At 47.0% G+C, this 27,993-nt stretch overlaps 1 protein-coding gene across 2 annotated transcripts in view; it reads left to right on the top strand.

Annotated features, from left to right (window-relative positions):
• Positions 1-16,659: 16,659 nt before the first annotated feature.
• The window catches only part of LOC137545104 (cell surface glycoprotein CD200 receptor 1-A-like), an 82,400-nt gene continuing 71,066 nt past the window's right edge, over positions 16,660-27,993 (top strand). For both annotated transcript variants that reach the window (XM_068266216.1, XM_068266215.1), the window contains exon 1: positions 16,660-16,827. In XM_068266216.1, the coding sequence (XP_068122317.1) occupies positions 16,776-16,827 (52 nt within the window). In that variant the 5' untranslated portion in view covers positions 16,660-16,775. The remainder of the gene's footprint in view (positions 16,828-27,993) is intronic.

Genomic DNA, 27,993 nt, shown 5'->3' with positions numbered 1-27,993 from the left:
CCCCCCTCACCTGGGTCCCCCATGTGCACTCCCCCCCCCCCCCTCACCTGGGTCCCTCATGTGCACTCCCCCCCCCCCCCCTCACCTGGGTCCCTCATGTGCACTCCCCCCCCCCCCCTCACCTGGGTCCCTCATGTGCACTCCCCCTCCTGCTTAAGCACAGTAGCAGCCGCCACTATTAGTAAGAGGCAGCGGGCGGGGATGACTCACCTCTTCCGTGTTCCATCATGCGTTCCACTGTCGTCACTTCCTGCAATGCCGCACACTGTATTGGTGTAATTTGCCTTTTTAAAACAGAAGGAAATCTGCAATAATTCAGCTTTAAGTGAACATTTGTGGTTACCCACAATGCACTGCTACTAAATATGCAAATTACCCCTTTTCCCCCTTGGTAAGCCAAGCAAGCATCCAGAGCCGCTGGTGTATAGCAAGCATATAGCTTTAAATTTTACACAGTCATATCAAACCCACATGTAGACAGCCTGTTTCAGACTTTTGGTCCTCATCAGTACATGGCAGGGATTGATACGGCTGTATAAGATAGGGCTTGGACCAGTACAACAGAGTAACCAAGCAGCTCAGGGTGACCCAAACCACTCGGAATGTATAGGGGGATAAAAGGGACCAAAAAGACCTCCTACTAAAAAAAGCAAAGCTTGATGTAATTTGCCTTCCTAAAACAGAAGGAAATGTGCAATAATTCAGCTATAAGTGAACATTTGTGGTTACCCACAATGCACTGCTACTAAATATGCAAATAATTCCTTTTCACCCTTGATAAGTCAAGCAAGCCTATAGCTTTAAGTTTTACACAGTCATATCAAACCCACATGTGACAGCCTGTTTCAGACTTTTGGTCCTCATTAGTACATTGCTTGGTAAGCCAAGCAAGCATCCAGAGCCACTGGTGTATTGCAAGCATATAGCTTTAAATTTTACACAGTCGTATCAAACCCACATGTAGACAGCCTGTTTCAGACTTTTGGCCCTCATCAGTACATGGCAGGGATTGATACGGCTGTATGAGATAGGGCTTGGACCAGTACAACAGAGTAACCAAGCAGCTCAGGGTGACCCAAACTACTAAGAATGTATAGGATGATAAAAGAGACCAAAAAGCCCTCCTACTAAAAAAAGCAAAGCTTGGTGTAATTTTCCTTCTTAAAACAGAAGCAAATCTGCAATAATTCAGCTATAAGTGAACATTTGTGGATACCCACAATGCACTGCTACTGAATATGCAAATTATCCCTCTTTGCCCTTGGTTTGATATGACACTACTTCTTGCTTGGACCAGCCCCTTCTTCTTGCTTGGACCAGCCCCTTCTTCTTGCTTGGACCGGCCCTGGGGGCAGGGCGCTACTTCTTCTTCTTGTTTGAAGGTTGAGACACTTAGGCTATCATTCATAAAGAGGCTGTCGGTAAGGGGAATCAGTGCGGGAAAACACCGCTGGCGGTATTTTAGACTTCTGGGTGGGCATTCACAGAAAAGTATCCATGTGCGGTAGCACTGCGGAGATTCCCCGAACTAGGCTGGCGATAGGCAGGCGGTAGGCAGGTGGAGACACGGAAGCTGCAGAGTTGATACATTTCTCCGTGTTCCGCTCTGCTGCAGCTGCCTGGGAGGTCTGTGTGTCTCCATTCACTTGCATTGGTATCGCCACATCAGAGGGAGCGGGACTTCCCGACCTGACACCGCTTGCGGTGTTCTTCATGAATGAACATTTTGCTACATTTGTTCCGATAATCACCGCACAAGGCGGTGATTTATCACTCTGCTCGTTAGTGTCATTTTTTCATGCGGAAAGAGCCTTTATGAATGCTGACTTTGCCGAGTGGTCGGTAAAGTCAGCTGTTTTTAGCATTTCCGCATGCGGAAATGCTTTATGAATGATAGCCTATCTCTATTATATAATTACTACTATTCCCCCTCCAGGCCGCCATGGATAGTGGGGGAATGATATAATTCGGTTTCCAGCGATTGCTGGAGGTCGAATTATTGTGTTTTTTAAGCAACTTCGGCTCCGTCTTCTGACGGCGCCGACGTTACTCACTGAGCGCCACTATAGACTGATTCCCATTACAGTCTATGGCGGCACTCGCTGCGCCCAAATCTAGCAGTGCTGAAAAGCACTGCTCCACAACCGCTTTGCAGTATTGGTTTTTTGACCCTGCATAGTTTGACATGCGAAAGCAAATGCATATTTGCATGAGCATTGCCTCATGAATAGTCAATTAGGCCAGATTTGCAAAGCCAGACTTGCTAGGGTTAAGCCTCCTTTCCACAGACTGTTGATAGGCAGTGAAATGCCTCTCAAACTCTCTCAACTGCTCACTGCTGCCTAGTAACTGCTTGTTGCTGCCTGATAACTGCTTGTTGCTGCCTGATAACTTCTTAATTGTGCCTGGTAACTGCTTGCTGAGCACACAGCTCAACAGTCCGTGGAAAGGAGGCATCAAACTTGGTCTTTGAGCACGCATACATTTTCTCATGCAAAGTACTTCTTCTTGCTGGAAGGTTGAGGCCCTTATTCAATTATGAATAGGCAATTAGGCCAGATTTGCAAACCCAGACTTGCTAGGGTTAGGCCTCCTTTCCACGGACTGTTGATAGGCAGTGAAATGCCTCTCAAACTCTCTCAACTGCTCACTGCTGCCTAGTAACTGCTCACTGCTGCCTGGTAACTGCTCACTGCTGCCTGGTAACTGCTCACTGCTGCCTAGTAACTGCTTGTTGCTGCCTGATAACTGCTTGTTGCTGCCTGATAACTTCTTACCTGTGCCTGGTAACTGCTTGCTGAGCACACAGCTCAACAGTCCGTGGAAAGGAGGCCTCAAACTTGGTCTTTGAGCACGCATAAATTTTCTCATGCAAAGTACTTCTTCTTCTTGCTGGACGGTTGAGGCACTTACTGAATTATATATATAGATTGCATCATTCTATATTATGTGCAGATTACACAACACTAAGCTTTCAAAATGAGTCTTTCAGAGCAGTCTGTGAAGTAATGACTTCTCCTCTAGCCAGAGCCGGATTAAGGCCAAATGGGGCCCTAAGCAAAGTAGCAGATTTGGGCCCCCCCTCTCTCGACCCCATCTTCACCCCCCCTTCCTTCATAATGTCATAATAGAACTGAGGGTACCTTTGACATTTTGCACCCATTACTTCTACCACCCATTGTGGCTGAATAGAGTACTGGTTAAGGGCTCTGCCTTTGATATGGGAGACCAGGGTTCAAATCCTGGCTATGGTCAATACCTATTCAGTAAGGAGTTCAAGGCAAGACTCCCTAACACTGCAGGGTGGCCTCCTGAGCGTGTCCCAGTGGCAGCAGCTCTTGAGCGCTTTGAGTCTGACAGGAGAAAAGCGCTATATAAATGTTTGGATTATTGTCCCAGGTCTGTAAATATACGCATGAGCCTGTATATGTATGTATGTATTATATATATATATATATATATATATATATATATATATATATATATATATATACATACATACATACACACACACACACCTATCTAGCTCATACTCCTTGGCAATTAACTCATTAGTCAACAGTTGCCTGCCTCCTGTACTCACTACTGTCAATGGCGCCTGCGCTCTCTCACTGAGCATGCCTGAGGTGCGTTCCGGAGGAGGGAGGGAGGGGGGCCAATGAGGTCAGTGTGAGTGAGCACTCTGAAGTGTGCAGGGGAGGACTGGACGTTTTGGCCTGTGGCGGAAACACAGCCTAGAGGCTTTCCACAGCCTTCCTGTCATGGCTGCCCCAGCCCAAATGCATACATTTATTGTGTGCAAATAGATCTATAATAATGAAAACCAATAATACATTCGAGTTCTGTGTGCCCATACACACATCTATTTTTCAATTTGATTGCTTGCAGGAATTGATCCCCTTAAAATTTCCGATTGATCACATTTCGATGAATTTTAACCAAAAAAAAAAGGAATGAAAGAGTTGATCAGATGGGATGGAAAATCTAGGTCAATAGGAGGCGGGACAAAAGCAGTGGTAGGTCTATGACCAAAGTGCTGCGCTACATCAAACATCAAATGCTGCAGTTTAATCAGTTTTTAATAGACTTTAAAGTCAATGGGAATTGGTAATATTGGTAATATAAAAAAAAAAAAACCTGAGTCTGCCAGGAGAAAAGCATGATATAAATGTTCTGTGTTTTGTCTTATATTGTACATACTGGGGGTAGCAGAGATCAGCACATGCTGCAGCTAGATTACTATCAGTACAGGCCCAGAGTACCAGCTTATACTGTACATTCTGGAGGTAGCAGAGATCATCACACACTGCAGCTAGTTTACTATCAGTACAGTCACAGAGTAACAGCTTATACTGTACATACTGGAGGTAGCAGAGATCAGCACACACTGCAGCTAGTTTACTATCAGTACAGTCACAGAGTAACACCTTATACTGTACATACTGGAGGTAGCAGAGATCAGCACACACTGCAGCTAGTTTACTATCAGTACAGTCACAGAGTAACACCTTATACTGTACATACTGGAGGTAGCTGAGATCATCACACATTGCAGCTAGTTTACTATCAGTGCAGGCACATAGTCACAGCTGATACTGTACACATTAGAGGTATTAGCGATCAGCACACATTGCAGCTAGATTACTATCAGTACAGGCACAGTGTAACAGCGTATACTGTATATAATTAAGGTAACAAAGATCAGCATACATTGCAGCTAGTTCACTATCTACGGCGGTGAGTTGGGCACAGGGTGAGCCGAATGATGGCTTACCCTGCTGCCGCTAAATATGATTCCCCCTCCAAGTCATAGCAACTTGGAGGAAGAAGTAATTTGGGGTCCGCCGAGGGTCAGTACCTGAATCACCCTGTGCACATGCCGCGGACAGTGCCCCAGCACACCAGACTGAACAAAACCATGTGCGACTATGGGATGGGGAGGGAGGAGTGGATAAAGGGGGGGCCACTTCTGTGATTATATCAACCACACTTTAATATTAAAGGGGGAGTGAAAGAGGGGTGCAACATTGGACACACGGGAGGAGGAACATTTTCTATATAAGTACATAATATATGTACATACATTTACACACAGACACACACACCATACATTTATACTGTGCACAGATACCCCACACATACAGCACACAATGCATAAGCAGTGATCTATACACAGATCCAGACATATGCACACATTGCATACATGCAGCAGCACCTCCAACTCACAGCACACAATGCATACACACAAGCAGCCACCATTCATACACAGATCCATACACATGCACACATACATACAGCAGCACCTCTCCAGCTCATAGCACTTTGTCACGCTGTCTCCCCTGCACGTGTCTGTGTGTATCTCTCCTCTTCTCTTCCTAGCGTCTTCACTTTCCCGGGGGAGGGGGGAGCTGGACGTACTGACATTCCAGGACTGCAGTTCTCAGTCCGCAGAGCTGGAGCTGTAAATGCCGAGCAGGAAGGAATGGAAAATGTAGATCAGGCTCCAGCCTGATCTAAGAGTCTATTTAATTTTACAACTAGCAGTTTGTTGCAAACCCCCTCCCCGCTGGTAAAAGTGGTTTGTCCCCTGCACACTGCATACGGCCAATGACGCTTCTGATAGGAAGGCAGCTGGGACAGCGGGTAGCCTGGTCTGAGGCTGCAATGGGGAGGCAGCGGGGAAGGCGAACAGCACAGCAAAAATATTATGGATGGAGCAGGCTCACACAGGGCCCTTTAGACCTTCAACGGGCCCTAAGCTGATGCTTGTAGTGCCTGGTGGATGATCCGGCCCTGCCTCTAGCAGATAAAAAGAAAACAGTTCACTTACAGTTGAGATAATAAAAGTAAGATAACAGCCCTCTCCATGACTAACTTAGTCGTAGAGATTAATGGCTTTTTTGCATAGAGATAACAACTGGAGTTTCTTAGCTCTTCCTGCACTGGAAACAATTACCACTGATGTATCTGATTTTAATGTTTTATTTCTTAGCTGTACTACACATACAAATCATAATATCATCATTTTTTTTTCGCTTCAGTGTCTCTTTAATGTGTTTGTTTTTTTGATATTAATAAAACAAGATTTACCCTAAGAGGCAGTGCGGACTTCCACTTTGATCTATAACTACTAATCTCTGTGGTATCCAGAGACAAGTCCTGCACACCTCACCCCCTTTTCTTTGATTAAGGGTGGTATGCCAGAAGAGTGCGATTGGCTCTTTCCAGTACTTTCACTGAGCACATTGCAGCATAAAATATACATATTCACGTGGCTTATGGCTGTAATTCAGATAAAAAATCCATGCAAGGTTTTTTCTGTGGAAATATCCCTGATTTGGAATGTTAACACAATGTAAAAGGGCCCCTTAAAGGATACCACAACTGACATGTGGCATAATGAGATAGACATGGGTATGTACAGTGCCTAGCACACAAATAACTATGCTGTGTTCCTTTTTTTCTTTCTCTGCCTGAAAGAGGTAAATATCAGGTATGTAAGTGGCTGACTCAGTCCTGACGCAGACAGGAAGTGACTACAGTGTGACCTTCACTGATAAGAAATTCTAACTATAAAACACTTTCCTAGAAGAAAATGGCTTCTGAGAGCAAGAAAGAGATAAAAAGGGGGAAATTCTTATCAGTGAGGGTCACACTGTAGTCACTTCCTGTCTGAGTCAGGACTGAGTCAGCCACTTACATACCTGATATTTACCTCTTTCAGGCAGAGAAAGAAAAAAAGGAACACAGCATAGTTATTTGTGTGCTAGGCACTGTACATACCCATGTCTATCTCATTATGCCACATGTCAGTTGTGGTATCCTTTAACTTGAGAGGGATATGGCTGTTTCCTTGTAGGCTGCTTTCACAGTGAGACGTTACAGGCGCACGTTAGAGCAGCCTGTAACGCAGCCCACCGCACAGCAATGAAAAATCAATGGGCTGTTCACAGTGCCCACGTTGCGTTACAAAGTAACGATGCACGTTCTTTTGAAGTGCAGCATACTGTGCGTTGTAGCGGCTTAAGCCGCGTTAGACTGTTTGCACATGCTCAGTATGGGTGATTTTTTTTTATTTCATGGGCGGAGAGGAGGCGGGGAGAGTCCGCTACGTAGCCAGGCACATGGCTACTTATTACTTATTGCACTTGCAGTGTTTACTTCCAGGAGCGGCCGCTGATTGGCTGGCGGGACCACGTGATGCGGAGAGCTCCGCTCACGTGGTCTCCGCATCTTATCCGACAGAACAGGCGCACCAAGAGCTGCTTTTAACGCTGCTCTTGGTAGCGTCCTCCTCCACCACCACCAGGCGTTGCGTTAGGGGAACGTTATGCGACCTATAACGTCCCCTAAACGCAACGTCTTGGTGAGAAAGCAGCCTTAAACTATACCAGTTGCCTGTTAGTCCTGCTGATCTCTTTGTCTGCAGTAGTGGAGGAATCACACACCTGAAACAAGCATGCAGCTAATCCAGTCTGACTTCAGTCAGAGCACCTGAACTGCATGCTTGTTGAGGGGCTGTGGCTAAAAGTATTAGAGACACAGGATCAGCAGGAGAGTCAGACTGGTATTATTTTAAAAGGAAAAATCCATATCCTTCTTAGTTTAGGTTCCCTTTATCCCTTCAAGGAAGTGTTTTTTTTTTTGGTTTTTTTTTTTGGGGGGGGGGGGGGTTTGTTTTACAGATTTTTTTTATTCTCTTGTACTTGTGGGGGGGGGGGGGGCAAGACTACCTGCAGCTGACCATCTACAGACTGTTCAATGTCTTTGGGGGCCCTCTCTGTCCCTTTAAAGCAATACTAAAGTAGAGTGACCAGATTTTTGTGGGTCCAACCTGGGACAGGGAGTGGGGGCGCGGGGAGGGGGGTGGGTGGCGCGCGCAGCGATGAAGACCGGGGGGCGTGTCGTGGCAAAAAAATGGGCGTGGCCATGACATTGTATGGGCGGAGCTAACATAATGATGTAACAGCGAGGCATAAGAAAGCAGTGTTTACGCCATGATGTGGATAAACGAGACTTTGCATCATGGGTGTGCAGAAACTGTGTGATGCTAATAGTATACCGTAACCACAAAGCAGCAAACATAGCCATCTATGACCATTAAATAATAAATGCAGTAACAGTTACCCCGGACACCAGAAAATAAACGCAATGGGCAACATGTCAGCACAAAATAAACGCAATGCGGGCAACATGTCAGTATAAAATAAACGCAATGCGGGCAACATGTCCGTACAAAATAAACGCAATGCGGGCAAACATATCAGTACAAAATAAACGCAATGCGGGCAAACATTTCCCCAGAAAATAAACGCAATGTGGGCAAAAATTTCCCCAGAAAAGAAACGCAATGCGGGCAAACATTTCACCAGAAAATTAACGCAATGTGGGCAAACATTTCCCCAGAAAAGAAACGCAATGCGGACAAACATTTCCCCAGAAAAGAAACGCAATGCGGGCAAACATTTCCCCAGAAAAGAAACGTAATGCGGGCAAACATTTCGCCAGAAAAAAAATGCAATGCGGGCAAACATTTCACCACAAAAGAAACGCAATGCGGGCAAACATTTCACCACAAAAGAAACGCAATGCGGGCAAACATTTCCCCAGAAAAGAAACGCAATGCGGGCAAACATTTCCCCAGAAAAGAAACGCTATGCGGGCAAACATTTCACCAGAAAAGAAAGGCAATGCGGGCATACATTTCACCAGAAAAAAAGCGCAACGCGGGCAAACATTTCACCAGAAAAGAAACGCAATGCGGGCAAACATTTCACCAGAAAAGAAACGCAATGCGGGCAAACATTTCACCACAAAAGAAACGCAATGCGGGCAAACATTTCACCACAAAAGAAACGTAATGGGAGCAAATTTCACCTGGAAAAGAAAGCATTTACTCACCTGGCAGAAGTCTCCGGCCTCTGGCGCGCTGCTCCGGGACCACCTTCCTCCTGCTGTCTCCCGCGCTGACAGGGCTACGGCAAGATGGCGTCCGAAGCCCTGTACTGGAGACACAAATAGTCTCCAGTACAGGGCTTCGGCAGCCATCTTGCCGTAGCCCTGCTCGCCTGCCGGTGTCGGAACACCGGAAGACTAAGGAGGCTGGAGCGGGGCTGCGGGCAATGAACTGGCACGGCGTCTATAGACGCCGCTGCCAGTTCATGAGGATAGAGTGGCCAGAGTCCCGAGGCCGGGACGTCCCGCTGCTGAAAGCGGGACGTTTCCCGAGACCTCATGCTGCCCTAGGACAGCGGACCCCGAATCCGGGACGCGTCCCGGGCAATCCGGGACGTCTGGTCACTTAACTAAAGCCACCCTAAAAAGTTTGAAACTCACCTAAGGCCTGGTACACACAATGCAATTTCCTGGTAGATTGGCTATTTGATAGGTCCAATCTGATTTCCGAACGTTTTTCTGATCTATTTTGTATAGAAATGATTGGAAAATTGATCAGAAAAATGATTGGAGATCAGATCAGACTTGTCGGAAATGATTGATTCAACTGTCAAACTGACAGGAAATTGTATGGTGTGTTTACCAGGCATAAGGAGAGGGAAGCCTCTGGATTCCAAAGAGACTTCCTAGGTCCTCTCTCTGTGCCCTCGGTCCACCACTGGAGAGAGCGTGGCTGTTCACAAGTGATTCTGAACTGCGCATGTGCAAATTGGGAATAGTGGATGCTCATTAAAAGGAAGCCCTCACACACAAAAGTAGATATGCACAAGATCTTTCCTACACTGCTCCAGTGAACATCAAGCAGTGATTGGAAGTGGGGGGGGGGGGGGGGAGCACAGGCAATAAACAGGAGGATGGTCTAGGGTGAGTGTACCTGTGCCCCACTATTCTTTTTTTAACTCTCTACACACTTAAGGTTTGCTTAAAAGAGGAACTTTAACCAAGGATTGAACTTCATCCCAGTCAACAGCTGGTACCTCCTTTCCCATGAGAAGTATCTACCTTTTCTTAAATAGATCATAAGGGGGGGTCTGTATGGCTGATATTGTGGTGAAACCCCTCCCACAATGTGATGTCATGACCATGGTCCTCCTGAAAGTTTGCTGTCTGTCAACCTCGTTGCATTGTAGGAAATAACGTCTTTTTCCAACTGCCCGTGTATCTGTCAGAAAGACCAATTGGTGCAATCTATATATATAATTCAGTAAGTGCCTCAACCGTCCAGCAAGAAGAAGAAGTACTTTGCATGAGAAAATGTATGCGTGCTCAAAGACCAAGTTTGAGGCCTCCTTTCCACGGACTGTTGAGCTGTGTGCTCAGCAAGCAGTTACCAGCAGGGCCGGATTACTGACCAGGCAACAAAAGCAGTCGCTTGGGGCCCCATTCAGAGTCAAAGGGGCCCCATTAGCACATAAACCAGCCCTTGCCATCCTGTCAGCGGTGGCTGGATGGTATAATGGTTAAAGGGACTCTGAGCAGTGCAGTAACTATGGAAAGATGCATATCATTTTAAAGCTCTCTTTCTCCTCTTTCCAATGATATATAAACGCCTGCTCTATGCCTTTTAGTTTTCGATATTTTCGCGATTGAAATCGCGGCCACAGGACGACTTTTCTCCAAAGTCAGCGGTGGCTGGATGGTATAATGGTTAAAGGGACTCTGAGCAGTGCAGTAACTATGGAAAGATTCATATCATTTTAAAGCTCTCTTTCTCCTCTTTCCAATGATATATAAACAGCTGCTCTATGCCTTTTAGTTTTCGATATTTTCACGATCGAAATCGCGGCCACAGGACGACTTTTCTCCAAAGTCAGAGGTGGCTAGATGGTATAATGGTTAAAGGGACTCTGAGCAGTGCAGTAACTATGGAAAGATGCATATCATTTTAAAGCTCTTTTTCTCCTCTTTCCAATGATATATAAATGGCTGCTCTATGCCTTTTAGTTTTTGATATTTTCGCGATCGAAATCACGGCCACAGGATGACTTTTCTCCAAAGTTGGCAGCTCGATTCAGCACAATGCAATGAAATATAAGGAACCCAGGGGGATATAATTACAAACATCATGCTGGTAGGTGTGAGGATGTAATGAATTAGTTGTGGTTATGCTTAAAGGCATATCCACAGGCACTGCTTGGAGTCCCTTTAAGGGCTCTGCCGCTGACACAGGAGACCAGGGTTCGAATCTCAGCTCTGCCTGTTCAGTAAGCCAGCACCTATTCAGTAGGAGACCGTAGGCAAGTCTCTCTAACACTGCTACTGCCTATAGGGCGCGTCCTAGTGGCTGCAGCTCTGGCGCTTTGAGTCCACCAGGAGAAAAGCGCGATATAAATGTTATTTGTCTTGTCTTGTCAAATGATGCCGTGCGCTGCTGATTGTCTTCAGAGCCAGGCTCTCCTCCTAGGTCCCCCTCCTGCTACTGTGCGCTCTGCCGCTGCCCACTCCACCCTCCCTTCCCACAGAGAACCACAGCTGCAGCAAGAATGATAGCAGCAGATGGCAAACGCTCACTCACCTATCCATGATCCAAGCAATAGAGATCCCGTCATCTGAAACCCATCTGTCTCTTCTACAGTGCAGCCGCTCGCTCTGAACTTCCTGATTCTCAGACCAGACAGGAAGTAGGAAGTAGTAATAGTAGTAGTAACAGAGCGGCAGCACTCTAGAGGAGACAGATGGGCTCCGGATGACGGGACCTCTATTGCTTGGATCGCAGTAGGTGAATGTGATTCATCTGGTGCTGTCATCCTGCCCCACTGCGGCTGCCTTCTCTGCTGGACTATCGTATTCACTGGGATGGAGGCTGCATGGTGGCTGTCTAGTTTGGGAGGAAATTGGTTGTTCGGTGGTGGGAGTGGTTATGTAATTCTGTCTGGGGAACGGCTTCCGGTTTGGCGGTGTCCAGAGCTTTCTGCTATTGCCAGGCTGGAGATGCAGGGGGAAAGTGCTGCTGCTGTGATATCTGGCGCCCTCTTCACAGGGGTGCCCCAGCCCCTGAGTGCAAATGTCCCAGCCATTCATCTCTCACTCTGCATTTTGCCGCTACTATTCCCTGCATTGTGCACCCACAGAGGAAAGCGGGCTGTTGCCCATAGCAACCAGTAGCTCGGCTGCCCCGGTGTGTGTGGCATATTGCTGTGCAGCTGCATCTTCTGATTCTATTACGACATGATGGGGGGGCCCAAATCAGTTACTTTGCTTAGGGCCCCATTTAGCCTTAATCCGGCTCTGGTTACCAGGCACAGGTAAGAAGTTATCAGGCAGCAACAAGCAGTTATCAGGCAGCAACAAGCAGTTACTAGGCAGCAGTGAGCAGTTACCAGGCAGCAGTGAGCAGTTACCAGGCAGCAGTGAGCAGTTACTAGGCAGCAGTGAGCAGTTGAGAGAGTTTGAGAGGCATTTCACTGCCTATCAACAGTCCGTGGAAAGGAGGCCTAACCCTAGCAAGTCTGGGTTTGCAAATCTGGCCTAATTGCCTATTCATAATTGAATAAGGGCCTCAACCTTCCAGCAAGAAGAAGTACTTTGCATGAGAAAATGTATGCGTGCTCAAAGACCAAGTTTGATGCCTCCTTTCCACGGACTGTTGAGCTGTGTGCTCAGCAAGCAGTTACCAGGCACAATTAAGAAGTTATCAGGCAGCAACAAGCAGTTATCAGGCAGCAACAAGCAGTTACTAGGCAGCAGTGAGCAGTTGAGAGAGTTTGAGAGGCATTTCACTGCCTATCAACAGTCTGTGGAAAGGAGGCTTAACCCTAGCAAGTCTGGCTTTGCAAATCTGGCCTAATTGACTATTCATGAGGCAATGCTCATGCAAATATGCATTTGCTTTCGCATGTCAAACTATGCAGGGTCAAAAAACCAATACTGCAAAGCGGTCGTGGAGCAGTGCTTTTCAGCACTGCTAGATTTGGGCGCAGCGAGTGCCGCCATAGACTGTAATGGGAATCAGTCTATAGCGGCGCTCAGTGAGTAACGTCGGCGCCGTCAGAAGACGGAGCCGAAGTTGCTTAAAAAACACAATAATTCGACCTCCAGCAATCGCTGGAAACCGAATTATATCATTCCCCCACTATCCATGGCGGCCTGGAGGGGGAATAGTAGTAATTATATAATAGAGTAAGTGTCTCAACCTTCAAACAAGAAGAAGAAGTAGCGCCCTGCCCCCAGGGCCGGTCCAAGCAAGAAGAAGGGGCTGGTCCAAGCAAGAAGAAGGGGCTGGTCCAAGCAAGAAGTAGTGTCATATCAAACCAAGGGCAAAGAGGGATAATTTGCATATTCAGTAGCAGTGCATTGTGGGTATCCACAAATGTTCACTTATAGCTGAATTATTGCAGATTTGCTTCTGTTTTAAGAAGGAAAATTACACCAAGCTTTGCTTTTTTTAGTAGGAGGGCTTTTTGGTCTCTTTTATCATCCTATACATTCTTAGTAGTTTGGGTCACCCTGAGCTGCTTGGTTACTCTGTTGTACTGGTCCAAGCCCTATCTCATACAGCCGTATCAATCCCTGCCATGTACTGATGAGGACCAAAAGTCTGAAACAGGCTGTCTACATGTGGGTTTGATACGACTGTGTAAAATTTAAAGCTATATGCTTGCTATACACCAGCGGCTCTGGATGCTTGCTTGGCTTACCAAGCAATGTACTAATGAGGACCAAAAGTCTGAAACAGGCTGTCACATGTGGGTTTGATATGACTGTGTAAAACTTAAAGCTATAGGCTTGCTTGACTTATCAAGGGTGAAAAGGAATTATTTGCATATTTAGTAGCAGTGCATTGTGGGTAACCACAAATGTTCACTTATAGCTGAATTATTGCACATTTCCTTCTGTTTTAGGAAGGCAAATTACATCAAGCTTTGCTTTTTTTAGTAGGAGGTCTTTTTGGTCCCTTTTATCCCCCTATACATTCCGAGTGGTTTGGGTCACCCTGAGCTGCTTGGTTACTCTGTTGTACTGGTCCAAGCCCTATCTCATACAGCCGTATCAATCCCTGCCATGTACTGATGAGGACCAAAAGTCTGAAACAGGCTGTCTACATGTGGGTTTGATATGACTGTGTAAAATTTAAAGCTATATGCTTGCTATACACCAGCGGCTCTGGATGCTTGCTTGGCTTACCAAGGGGGAAAAGGGGTAATTTGCATATTTAGTAGCAGTGCATTGTGGGTAACCACAAATGTTCACTTAAAGCTGAATTATTGCAGATTTCCTTCTGTTTTAAAAAGGCAAATTACACCAATACAGTGTGCGGCATTGCAGGAAGTGACGACAGTGGAACGCACGATGGAACACGGAAGAGGTGAGTCATCCCCGCCCGCTGCCTCTTACTAATAGTGGCGGCTGCTACTGTGCTTAAGCAGGAGGGGGAGTGCACATGAGGGACCCAGGTGAGGGGGGGGGAGTGCACATGGGGGACCCAGGTGAGGGGGGGGTTCCTGCTGAGCTTAGGCTGGAGGTAGAGCACACATGGGGGACCCAGTTGAGGGGGGGTCCAACCCCCCCTCCCTGCCGCTGTGCCCAATACCCCCTTCCTGCCCTCTACCCTCTTATGCGGCGTATGGTACGCCGCGGGTCGGCTAGTCAGACAATATTTTACATTAACACTGCAGAGGTGAAGTTCAGTACTTTTTATACCACACAGAGAATTGGCTAAAAGTTTTTTTTTTAATTTTTTTATGAAAATGTAGAAATAACAGTAAGTATTTTCAGAAAAAGGTCTTCTGAAATAACCATGAGAGTGCACTGTATCAAAATGGAGGGATTAAAAGAAGAATGTTGGTCCTTAGCAACCCCCCCTTCTGTAGTTTAGAGTTCCTTGTCAAAAAGCTAAAGATCATAGTGTGAGTACAAAGATTTATTTTTAACTCCAGAGAGCCAGGGTGCTTCTGTTTTTCCACCCACTTACATATATTGCAATGGGAAAATATGATGTAGTATATCTATAATGAATCATGAAATGGCTTGAATTTACAAATTTAGACACACCTTACCATACCAGAAAACGGCAACTTTATGGCTATAAAAATGTTACATGTATATATTTATGGTTTCCTAGTTGAAAAAAAGGATGAATATTGGTCTCATTTTCACCAGGCCTGTTCTTCGATTTTGGATATGTGACAAAATGCAGCACAAATGATTATGTCACAGTGAGGACCAGCCAAGCCACACCTCAGTCCTGCCTACTGCACTGATTCAAATGAACAACAAGAAGGATGGTTTGAGCTAGAAATGAGATGTGACAGAAAGATGAGGCTCCACCCATATGGCAGGAACATTGATTCTAATGAACAGGGAGCATAGATCATGTGACCATTATTTTTAAATCACGGCAGGATAAGGCCTTCTTGTACAATGTAACAGTATAGCAAATCTACTCTCAATGGTCTAGGCCAGGCATGGGCAAACTTGGCCTTTCAGCTGTTGATCAACTACAAGTCCCACAATGCATTGCAGGAGTCTGACAGCCACAGTCATGACTCATAAAGCCAAATGCATTGTGGGATTTGTAGTTCCTTAACAGCTGGAGGGCCAAATTTGCCCATGCCTGGTCTAGGCAGTGGCACCGGCACCTTTATTTTTGAACCTGGAGTACCGCATTTCAGTTAAAGTGATGCCTGCAGATCAGAGGCATATCTACAGGGGTGCAGGCATGGCATGTACCATAGGCGCACCTTACTGGGGGCACTGCTAAGTAGCATCCTTGGTGTTCTCCATACAGATACTAGTTTTTATCTGGGGGATTCTGCTGCCCGGTTACATTTTTGGGGGGACAACCTGCCAGATATTTGGGGGATATGCATAGGCTGACCTATTGCAATATTCCATTCTAACAGACCATGCTTTACTTCAACTTGCACTCAACCAATTAAACCTAGACTACATGTTATGATATTTGGAGGCTGTTTGCCATGGGCACAGTTTTCCCTAGATACACCTCTGCTGCAGATATCAGTGGTCATTTCTAGCAGAAGTGATTATTTAGAGCCCGCTGCACAATGAATAGGGACTGTCTACAAATCTTTGTCTCCAAACCTTTGTATAATTCATTACCAGTGGCTGAGCAGGTGCAGTCATTAGAACAATTGTGTAAAGAATAGACAGCGTTTTCTCCCAGACTCCTCAAGCATCACTACAGGACACAGCACTTGGGGAGGGGTAGAGAGGCTGGGGGTAGAGCAGCACTGTACACAAGCCCCTGATGAACACTGAATAGGGACTGTCCTTATCAGTGGCTGAGCAGATGTAGTCATTAGAACAACTGTGCAGAGCGAAGAAAGTTCTTTCTCTCCTTGCCCTTAGTTGTCAGTCTCTCAGGACAGCACCCCCTGTGGCTTCTGGGCCCTCCTACAGCTGCATCCCTTGCAGGGTCTATTGTTACGCCCCTGCTACACAGCCCATATCGTGCGCTGAGGATTTTAACTCATCCTGCTCAAACTAAGCTGTGCTACTTTAGCAGTGCAGCTTAGTGAATCAAGCCCATAGATTTCAGATCCCCCCACTTCTGTACAGGAAATTAGAATCTTCCACCTGGGTCTCAGTAATGAATGTTATCTATTGATGATTTACAGAAACTAAGTTGTCCCTTTGGGTTTGTTTGCCCTTTAATAGTTTGTGTCATATAAGCTAGAGACAGGAAGTGTCAGTGTAAAGGTCTAAAATAGGAACTCACAAAGTAGGACAAGTGTAAAGCCTTCTAGCGAGCTGAGACACGTATTCTGGTCAGGCTAGACTCTCATGGAACTTTGGTGAAGATGTCGGTCTTTGCATCCTTTACCTTATAGAAAGCTTATTATGCAGCCTTTACCAGCAGCATGATTGTCCGTCTCCTGGTACTGTGTATGTGGGGGTACACACTCTCCTCTGGTAAGTCCACTGTCACTTTTATATAAAGTGAGGAATGTATGAGAGTGAAATAGAGATGGAAAGCATGATACATGAGATGCTTGTGTCAGTGGATCTAAAAAGCTGTGTGTGTGTGGTGTCTTTAATCTCTAGATGGTGAAATTTCAAGCTTGTGGTTTTCAGCTCCACCCACTGGACACAACCTTCTTGGATTTTCCATTTTTCATATTACAGAAAAAGTTCCAAAGGAAGAATGATTTACTTTTTGAAGGTGAAGGAGGAATGGAGCACAAATATGTAGAGGACAGAATGAAAAACTGAATGTATTTAACATACTAGGAACTTCATTTTACATTATTTGGCTTTAAAAAGAAAAAAAAAGTCTTGTGTACTGTTAGCTGTGAAATTATCCGGGAAATAAGGTGGTTACAGTAGAGTTCCTGTTAACCGGAATTCGGCCATCCAACAGTCTCATCTAACCGGCATGCCTGGCATGGAAGGATGGGGGTGTTCCTATACTATTTGCACAGTGGGTGCCCAACGGAAGTGAGTCACTTACCGTCATCCGGGCGCCGGTCTTCTTCTCTCCTGTAGCTCCCAGTGGCTTTGCAGCATTCACTTACAGCTCCACTACATGTCACCTGACCCGCATCGGGTGACATGACGAGTCAGGGCCATGCACGGTGGACGCCTCAAAGCCACTGGGAGCTAAAGAAGAGCAGAAGACCGGCGCCCCGATGATCCGTAAGTGATTTACGTTGTGCACCTGCTCTGCCTGTAATCTAGGGGGTAGGTAAGTGTTATACAGTATTTAATACCAGTTGCTTGACTTGTTAAAGAGAACCCAAGGCAGGTTTTTTTAAATCTTGAAGGGACCCAGAGGCATGTTCTGTGCACAATGACATGCCTGTGTCCTGTTGCTGCTGCTGCCAGTCCCCCCCAGGCTCTGATGTCCCCCCTGATAAATAGTGCAAGGCTAGCAACAATCTGCTTGTCGCTAGCCTTCTGTTTACCTGCAAATGTCAATCAGTGTCCTCCTCCGCCTCACCCATTACATGCCGCTCTCCCCACCGCTCCTTGCCTCCGATAGCTTCAAAGCTTCAAATTGTCTATGCTGTGAAGATATGAGATGTGCAGCACCTGAAACTACGGATAGTGGAAGCCTGGGCTAGCATTTCTCCTGCGGTGTTGCTATCAGTGTGTGAAGAGTGGGAGAAGAGGGTTGCATTAACAATCCAACACAATGGGCAGCACATTGAACACATTTTATAAGTGGTCAGAAACTTGTAAATAACTCATGGAAGAATAAAGTTACGTTAAAACCAAGCACACCATTGTTTTTCTTGTGAAATTCCCAATAAGTTTGATGTGTCACATGACCCTCTTCCTATTGCAAAAAACAAAAGTTGGATTCAAAATGGCCTACTTCAAAATGGCCGCCATGGTCACCACCCATCTTGAAAAGTCCCCCCCCCCCTCACATATACTAATGTGCCACAAACAGGAAGTTAATATCACCAACCATTCCCATTTTATTAAGGTGTATTCAGGGCCGTATCTCTTAAGAGGCACCCGTGGGCCGGTGCCATGGGCGGCCCCTCGGGGGGGACGGCCATCTAATGCTTATTCATTTTATTTTATTTTTATTATTTTTTTATATATTTAAAAAAAAATTAATTGAAAAAAAAGTGACCCTTTTTTTTCCCGGGGGGGGGGGGGGGTTGCAGGATGGGCGGGGCAGGACGGGTGAGCGCGCACACCATGAGGGGAACCTGCTCCCCCCCCCCCTCCAGCAGAGTGGTAGCGGCCGGCCAGGGAAGTTTTCCCACGCTGGAGGAAGACTCTGCATGCCGCTGGCTGGTCTGAGCAGTGACGTCACCAGACCAGGCAGCGGCATGCAGAGATGAGATTCCCTCACCCGCCGGGAAGAGGAGGTGAGAGGTTCTCTGGCCGCTGCCCCTGGACTCTGGCTGCACAGTGCACAGTGCACTGACTGGAAGGGTGAGCGGGAGCTCCAGGTGAGGGGGGGACGGGACTTCTCCGCTACTCTGTGCCTGGCTGTTCCACCCTCCAGCCAGGCTACCTAAAATGGGGGACACATATATCTCCGAGTCCTACCTAACTGGGGGACACCTATATACCTATTACCTTAACTGGGGGACACCTATATACCTATTACCTTAACTGGGGGACACCTATATACCTACGACCTAACTGGGGGACACCTATATACCTATTACCTAACTGGGGGACACCTATATACCTATTACCTAACTGGGGGACAGCTATATACCTATTACCTTAACTGGGGGACACCTATATACCTATTACCTTAACTGGGGGACACCTATATACCTACTACCTAACTGGGGGACACCTATATACCTATTACCTAACTGGGGGACAGCTATATACCTATTACCTTAACTGGGGGACACCTATATACCTATTACCTTAACTGGGGGACACCTATATACCTAATACCTAACTGGGGGACACCTATATACCTATTACCTAACTGGGGGACACCTATATACCTATTACCTTAACTGGGGGACACCTATATACCTATTACCTAACTGGGGACACCTATATACCTATTACCTAACTGGGGGACACCTATATACCTATTACCTTAACTGGGGGACACCTATATACATATTACCTAACTGGGGGACTCCTATATACCTATTACCTTAACTGGGGGACACCTATATACCTATTACCTAACTGGGGGACAGCTATATACCTATTACCTAAACTGGGGGACACCTATATATCTACTTCCTAAACTGGGGGACAGCTATATACCTACTACCTAAACTGGGGGACAGCTATATACCTATTACCTTAACTGGGGGACACCTATATACCTATTACCTAAACGGGGGGACACCTATATATCTACTTCCTAGACTGGGGGACAGCTATATATCTACTTCCTAAACTGGGGGACAGCTATATATCTACTACCTAAACTGGGGGACAGCTATATACCTACTACCTAACTGGGGGACACCTATATACCTATTACCTTAACTGGGGGACACCTATATACCTATTACCTAACTGGGGGACACCTATATACCTATTACCTTAACTGGGGGACACCTATATACCTATTACCTAAAATGGGGGACACCTATATACCTACTACCTAAACTGGGGGACACCTATATACCTACTACCTAAACTGGGGGACACCTACATACCGACTTCCTAAACTGGGACACACACACACATAGAGAGATATCTATCTATCTATCTATCTATCTATCTATCTATCTATCTATATCTATCTATACTACCTAAACTGGGGGACACCTATATACCACCTTCCTAAACTGGGGGGACACCTATATACCTTTTTCCTAAACTGGGGGACACCTATATACCTACTACCTACACTGGGGACACTTATTATTTTGTGGTGTTATGCAGCCCTCTGTGCGATTTTTCTGCTGAAATGCTGCCCACGTTGCGATTATTTTCTGGTGAAATGCTGCCCACTGTACGATTATTTTGTGATGAAATGCTGCCCAGGGTGCGATTATTTTCTGGTGAAATGTTAGCCAGGGTGCGATTATTTTGTGGTAAAATGCTGCCCACTGTACGATTATTATCTGGTGAAATGGTGCACTCATTGCGATTATTCTCTGGTGAAATGCTGCACTCATTGCGATTATTCTCTGGTGAAATGCTGCACTCATTGTGATTATTCTCTGGTGAAATGCTGCACTCATTGTGATTATTCTCTGGTGAAATGCTGCACTCATTGCGATTATTCTCTGGTGAAATGCTGCCCACTGTATGATTATTATCGGGTGCATGTTGCTGAAATGTTGTACTCATTGCGTTTATTTTCTGCTCAAATGTTGCACTCATTGCGTTTATTTTCTGCTGGAATGTTGCACTCATTGCGTTTATTTTCTGCTGGAATGTTGCACTCATTGCGTTTATTTTCTGCTGAAATGTTGCACTCATTGCGTTTATTTTCTGGTGAAATGTTGCACTCATTGCGTTTATTTTCTGGTGAAATGTTGCACTCATTGAGATTATTTTCTGGTGAAATGTTGCACTCATTGCGATTATTTTATGGTGAAACATTGCTGCATTACGATTTTATGGTGAAATGCTGCCCCATTACAATTATTTTATAGTGAAACACTGCCCCATTACGATTATTTGGCACCTATGGGGGGGCCCCATCCAAATTTTTGCAAGGGGGCCCAGTGATTTCTAGTTACGCCCCTGATTACTACCTAAACTGGGGATACCTATAAACTTGGCTATCTATACTGGGGACACCTATAGTATGTCTATATTGGGGACACCTATAGACCTGGCTACTTTATACTGATACTAATTATTTAGCGGCAACATATTACGCAGCGCTGTACAGAGTATGTATTGTCTTGTCACTAACTGTCCCACAGAGGGGCTCACAATCTAATCCCTACCATAGTCATATGTGTATGTATGTATTGTAGTCTAGGGCCAATTTTTAGGGGGAAGTCAATTAACTTATCTGTATCGTATGGTATTGGCATGTGGGAGGAAACCAGAGTGCCTGAAGGAAACCCACACAGACAAAGGGAGAACATACAAACTCCTTGCAGATGTTGACCTGGCTGGGATTCAAACCGGGAACCCAGCGCTGCAATGCGAGAGCGCTAACCACTACGCCACCATACTACTGTACTATATTGTACTGCCATCTTCAGCAGTACTTCACAGAGTATGTAGTCATGTCACTGACTATCCTCTGAGGAGCTTAAAATCTAATCCTTCCATAGTCTAATGTCCTACCATATTATTATGTAGTTATATAGCATCCTCGACTCCAACTCCGACTCCACAGCCCTGCTGGCATCTTCTGCAGCACTTTGCAGAGAACATAGCCATGTTACTGACTTTTCTCAGGGGAGCTCACATTCTAATACCTACCACTATTTTGTGCGAGAGAACACTGGCTAATGTGTGTTTTTTTGGGGGTGGGAACATTTCCTACTTGCTTTTTTAGGGTCACTTTACTCATACCCGGGGAGAAAACATGGCCCCCACCGACTTTGGGCTGCACTCTTACTAGGATATTTGAATTGGCCACACCCACTGTAGGTTATGGACACGCCCACTGCATTCTGTGGCCACGCCCATTTTTCACCGCGGCGCCAACACCCTCCCGGGAGGGGGGGGGGGGGCGCCATACGTTTGGGGTGCCTAGGGGAGCCCAAACCCTAAATACAGCCCTGGGTGTATTCATATAAATGGCCCACCCTGTATATCACTGGTGGTGACATCTTTAGTTCTGCCAGGTGATCTGTACAGAATGTTCATTACTGAGAGTTCTATGCACAGAGGGAGATATTGCTTTATTGTGTGTGTGTGTGTGTGTGTGTGTGTGTGTGTGTGTGTGTGTGTGTGTGTGTGTGTGTGTGTGTGTGTGTGTGTGTGTGTGTGTGTGTGTGTGTGTGTGTGTGTGTGTGTGTGTGTGTGTGTGTGTGTGTGTGTGTGTGTGTGTGTGTGTGTGTGTGTGTGTGTGTGTGTGTGTGTGTGTGTGTGTGTGTGTGTGTCCCACTGACACTTGTGCTGTATAGATAGCCTTGGTAATTCCTACTGTGTGTGCCACTGCCAGGCCCAGCACATTCAGTGATTACCTGTGTGTGTGACAGGTGCACATTGTAATATCCATCACTGCATATACCTACCTGTTGTTCACAGTGCACCCACCAACCTACGTGAGCGCACGCAGTGTCACTGTGCCTGCCTGGTACCTGTCTGGGTGTGATTGACAGGTGCACATTGTAATACCCATCACTGCATACACCTACCTGTTGTTCACTGTGCACCGACCTACCTACGTGAGTGCACGCAGTGTCACTTTGCCTGTCCGGTACCTGTCTGTGTGTGACAGGTGCACATTGTAATACTCATCACTGCATATACCTACCTGTTGTTCACAGTGCACCCACCTCATCACAGCATATACCTACCTGTTGTTCACAGTGCACCCACCTACCTACGTGAGCGCACGCAGTGTCACTGTGCCTGTCCGGTACCTGTCTTTGTGTGACAGGTGCACATTGAAATACCCATTGTCACAGGACCCCTAGTGGCCGGACCGCACAATGCCTTCCAATCGGTTTCAGCACACAGACCATGCAAGCTGTGGTCGCAATCGGTGCGCAGAAACCACTGGAATTTTGGCAGCAGACTGACTAGAAGGGAGCCTGTGAGTTATGGTAATTACAAATTACACACTATTTCAGGGTATAACTGCCACCACCTCTGTTACCATGGGACAGAGGAACCCACTGACTGGCTGAGTCTCTAGACCTGCAAATAAAAACAGTTAAACACACTCTATTCTGTCTAGTTAGCAACAATAGTAGCGACTCTTCAGAGACCAGGGTTCAGTTTGTGCGGCTGAATAATAGGGTTGCTGGACAAATAAATGACGTTAGCGTCGTTTATTAAAAACGCAATATAAATAATTTACCCCCTTGCCGTTCCAATTATTGCGGCAGGGGGCAGCGCAGCACTTTTTTATTTATTTATTTTTAAATCATGTAGCTAGCCTAGCGCTAGCTACATGATAGCCGCTGAGCAGCGGCATCCCCCCACCCACTCCGGTCGCCTCCGGCGATCTGCGCAAGCAGGAAATCCCGTTCAGAATGGGATTTCCTGCATGGCTTCCCCCGTCTGGGGGGGGGGCGGCACGGCGGCGATCGAGTTATGCACGCAGATAGCAAAGTGCTAGCTGCGTGCAATAAAAAAAAATTGTGAAAATCGTCCCAGCGGGGCCTGAGCAATCCTCCTGCGCGGGTTACCCTGAGCTCAGCTCGGGATAACCGGCAAGGAGGTTAATATATACAGAAAATCATTAAAATCAACAATTATAGAAACATTAATGGTCAATATGAAAATCAAAGAAAGGAGAAAATACTTAGGTTCGTGGAAATATGTCCTTTCTGCGAAAGAAATGCTAAGTCCTTGGTTTCAGAGTGGAGGACTCAGTGTCAAAGTCCAAACAAGCCAGATGCCAGCATGTCCTCAAGCTGACAAGGATGTAATCAGGATGATGTTTCAAAGTGGAGGACATTGATTTTGGTTCCTCTGCCATTCTTATACACCTGATCCAGTAGGAGGGAGTGAGGGCAGGAACCACACACCCCCTTAGAACATGAGATGAGTCCTCCCCCTTTCCTGGGGACCAAAAATCATATCTAACCATATATGGGCTCTATCTCACAGAACCGTACAGGTCAGGGCAGATTTACTAACATTTTCAGGTCTGTCCCGATTTACCCAGCCCCCTGATACCAAACATGAGGGATAGGACCCCTGTGGTATCACCAGGGCACTTTCGAACTGCCTGACAGCCCTTACCTCAGAATGTTCTGAAACTTTCTCAGTACCAGCGCCAGGCAAAGCCCGGCACGCGTTGTGAGTTTGGAGGGCCTGCCAGCCTTGTAACACGGGAAATATGACAAATATAGCAGTTTATGGATTATTATATCATCATCTAGGAATTACAGCAGGTAAGTTCTAGGTGAAGGGCTCTTTGAACTAGGACAGCAGGCTACGTGTCGGCTTCCCTGCTGAGATCGGGGCCGAGGAGTCTCACTCTCTCTCCTCTAAATTGGTTCTGTCAGGCTACTTATCTGACTTCATCGGATGGATGGGACCTTAGCACAGCTGGGTGCCTGAGACAGTTCCTGCTGAAGGCTTCCTGCCATTTGGTAAAAGGAAAAAAAAACTGTCTATTAAAAGAAGGAATGTCATTCTGTTCACTGCAATGACTGTGCAAATCTTAACAGGAAGCGATCAGAAAATGGACTGCGTGAATCCTCCCGATTGACCTGCGTTTCTCACGGCTGTTCCATGACAGCTCCCCCTGGGGTGAAGGCATATAGACATGCATCCACAAGATGTTTGGCATTACCGCTAATCTGGCTTACGGGCCCCGAGCTGCCGATACGGCGGCAGAACTTATTGGAGCCTGTGGCTCGGTTCACCTGGACAGGTCGCTGTCCGCTACCCTGAGGTTTGACCCGACATGGACCTTTCTGGACAGGGCGTTTGCGCCACTACGTTCGGATGTGTTGTCTGCCAGGACTGCTGACAACGGGCAGTAGGTTGAGTAGGTCAACAGCCAGCCCACGCAGGGGCTTCCTGCGAAGTGGCTGTGGACCTAAGGGAACCCCGCGGGAATCCCTGGACCTTCCCAGCTCCTGACAGACGGTACATGCTTTGCAGTATTTTGCTACATCCCTGTTCATCCTGGGCCAATAAAACTGTTTCCAAATACAGGCAAGTGTCTTGCGGACACCTGAGTGCCCTGTCAGAGGATTAACATGTGCAGATTTCAGCACATGTCCCCTGAACGCACTCGGGACCACAAGCCACTTGGTATTCGCGTGGGATCTACCTGTAGGGGGCTGTACAGACTCACTGTACAGTCTCCCACCTTCCCAGTAGACTTTGAAATTAAAGCGGCCCCGTCTGCGAGGGGCTCAGAGGCTTGCTGCCTGAGCGCCTCCAGGCTTGGGTCACTTTGTAGCGCTGCTGTGAATACAGCGCTGTCAGTTCCAGCCAGCTGGCTCATGTCGCATGAAGTCAGCAGCTGAAAGTTCTCATTTCTGGGGTCAGTACTGAACGAGGAGTTCGGCCCTGAGCCCACAATCCTGGCAGCACCCTGGGTGACTGCTAGTACAGGCACAGCATTAGCATTACAATAATTGACATTATTCACATCATTGACACATGCATTAATGACAGTGACAGGTACAGACACATTTTCATTACAGACAGTTTGTACATCAAACACAGGTAACTTTGACTCAGGTACTATTGAATCCAGTACTCTTGAACCGGGCACATTCAACCCACCTCCCCCTGGTGCTCCCCCAAGTGTGTAAAGTACCTGGTGGTGGGCGGAGAGTCCGTCTCCTTCCGTGAGCGACAAGGCAGTTGTGGCAGGTTCGTGATAGGACACAAGCTTGCCCAAATCAGTCCCCAACAACACAGGGACTGGGAGATCATCCACAACCCCAACAACCCTTTCTTGGACCCCTACCCCCCAGTCGAGCTTCACTCTCGCGTGGGCTATGTGTAAAAGGGTGCCCTCTACTCCAGTAAGGGTAAGGGATCGGCTAGAGCTGATGCTCTCCTTTGGCACAAGGTGTGAGTGAACTAACATGACGTCGGCTCCGGTGTCGCGGAATCCAGTGACAACTTTGTCGTTCACTCTACCAGGCTGCTGATGGTTGGTTCAGTCGTGGATTTCCTTTCCACGGGCAAACAAAACAAAATCTGATGATCCAGGCTGTGGTTCGCTGGCTGGTTGCCTCTGCCGTGGGTGAGGTACAGGTGGTACAGGTGATACAGGTGATCCAGGTGCTGGTGGTGTCTGCCTCCTCTCCGGACAGTCGAATTTAATGTGTCCGGGCAGGCGGCAGTAGTGACAGGTGACCCCTAGTGATGGGTGAACAGTGTTCGCCACTGTTCGGGTTCGACCGGATTTTGGGCTGTTCGAGTTCGGTTCGGGCTCCGCCGGACACCTCGTGGTGTTCGACTATGCGTTCGGCCATGCGGTCGAACGTATGTTCGGCCTGACAGCGCATGGCCGAACGTTCCCCGAACGTTCGGCTCGCGCTGTGATTGGCCGAGCGGGTCACGTGGTTCGGGCTTGAACACGCGGCTCGCACTGCGATTGGCTGAGCGGGTCACGTGGTTCTGGTAAATAAATACCCGAACCGCGTCATTTCTCCTCCACTTGAAGTTGGGTTTAGCTTTGGGTAGGCAGGCAGGTTAGACTCTCTCACCAGCTAGGCTAGCCAGGGCCCCCCCAGCCTCCTAGTCATACTACTGTAGTGCCAGTCAGCGTGCTTGTACTGCTGGGATCAGTAGTACTTCCGCCACCAGTATTTAGCATTGTCTATTTGCCACTGTACTACCAGTAAGCATGTACTTCAGGGATCAGTAGTACTTCCGCCACCAGTATATAGCATTGTCTATTGCCACTGTACTGCCAGTCAGCGTGTACTGCTGGGATCAGTAGTACTTCCGTACGTCACCAGTTTATAGCATACTATATAGCATTGTCTTATTGCAGCTGTACTGCCACAGTCAGCGTGTACTGCTGGGATCAGTAGTACTTCCGCCACCAGTATATAGCATTGTCTATTTGCCACTGTACTGCCAGTCAGCGTGTACTTCTGGGATCAGTAGTACTTCCACCACCAGTATATAGCATTGTCTATTGCCACTGTACTGCCAGTCAGCGTGTACTGCTGGGATCAGTAGTACTTCCGTCCGTCACCAGTGTATAGCATACTATATAGCATTGTCTTATTGCCACTGTACTGCCACAGTCAGCGTGTACTGCTGGGATCAGTAGTACTTCCGCCACCAGTATATAGCATTGTCTATTTGCCACTGTACTGCCAGTCAGCGTGTACTTCTGGGATCAGTAGTACTTCCGCCACCAGTATATAGCATTGTCTATTGCCACTGTACTGCCAGTCAGCATGTACTGCTGGGATCAGTAGTACTTCCGTCCGTCACCAGTGTATAGCATACTATATAGCACTAGCCGACCCGCGGCGTACCATACGCCGCATAAGAGGGTAGAGGGCAGGAAGGGGGTATTGGGCACAGCGGCAGGGAGGGGGGTTGGACCCCCCCTCACCTGGGTCCCCCATGTGCACTCCCCCTCCTGCTTAAGCACAGTAGCAGCCGCCACTATTAGTAAGAGGCAGCGGGCGGGGATGACTCACCTCTTCCGTGTTCCATCGTGCGTTCCACTGTCGTCACTTCCTGCAATGCCGCACACTGTATTGGTGTAATTTGCCTTTTTAAAACAGAAGGAAATCTGCAATAATTCAGCTTTAAGTGAACATTTGTGGTTACCCACAATGCACTGCTACTAAATATGCAAATTACCCCTTTTCCCCCTTGGTAAGCCAAGCAAGCATCCAGAGCTGCTGGTGTATAGCAAGCATATAGCTTTAAATTTTACACAGTCATATCAAACCCACATGTAGACAGCCTGTTTCAGACTTTTGGTCCTCATCAGTACATGGCAGGAATTGATACGGCTGTATGAGATAGGGATTGGACCAGTACAACAGAGTAACCAAGCAGCTCAGGGTGACCCAAACCACTCGGAATGTATAGGGGGAT

This window comes from Hyperolius riggenbachi, chromosome 2 (genome assembly GCF_040937935.1).
Source record: "Hyperolius riggenbachi isolate aHypRig1 chromosome 2, aHypRig1.pri, whole genome shotgun sequence".
In the NCBI taxonomy this organism is placed as follows: Eukaryota; Metazoa; Chordata; class Amphibia; order Anura; family Hyperoliidae; genus Hyperolius; species Hyperolius riggenbachi.
This window is presented reverse-complemented; position numbering and strand designations above follow the sequence as displayed.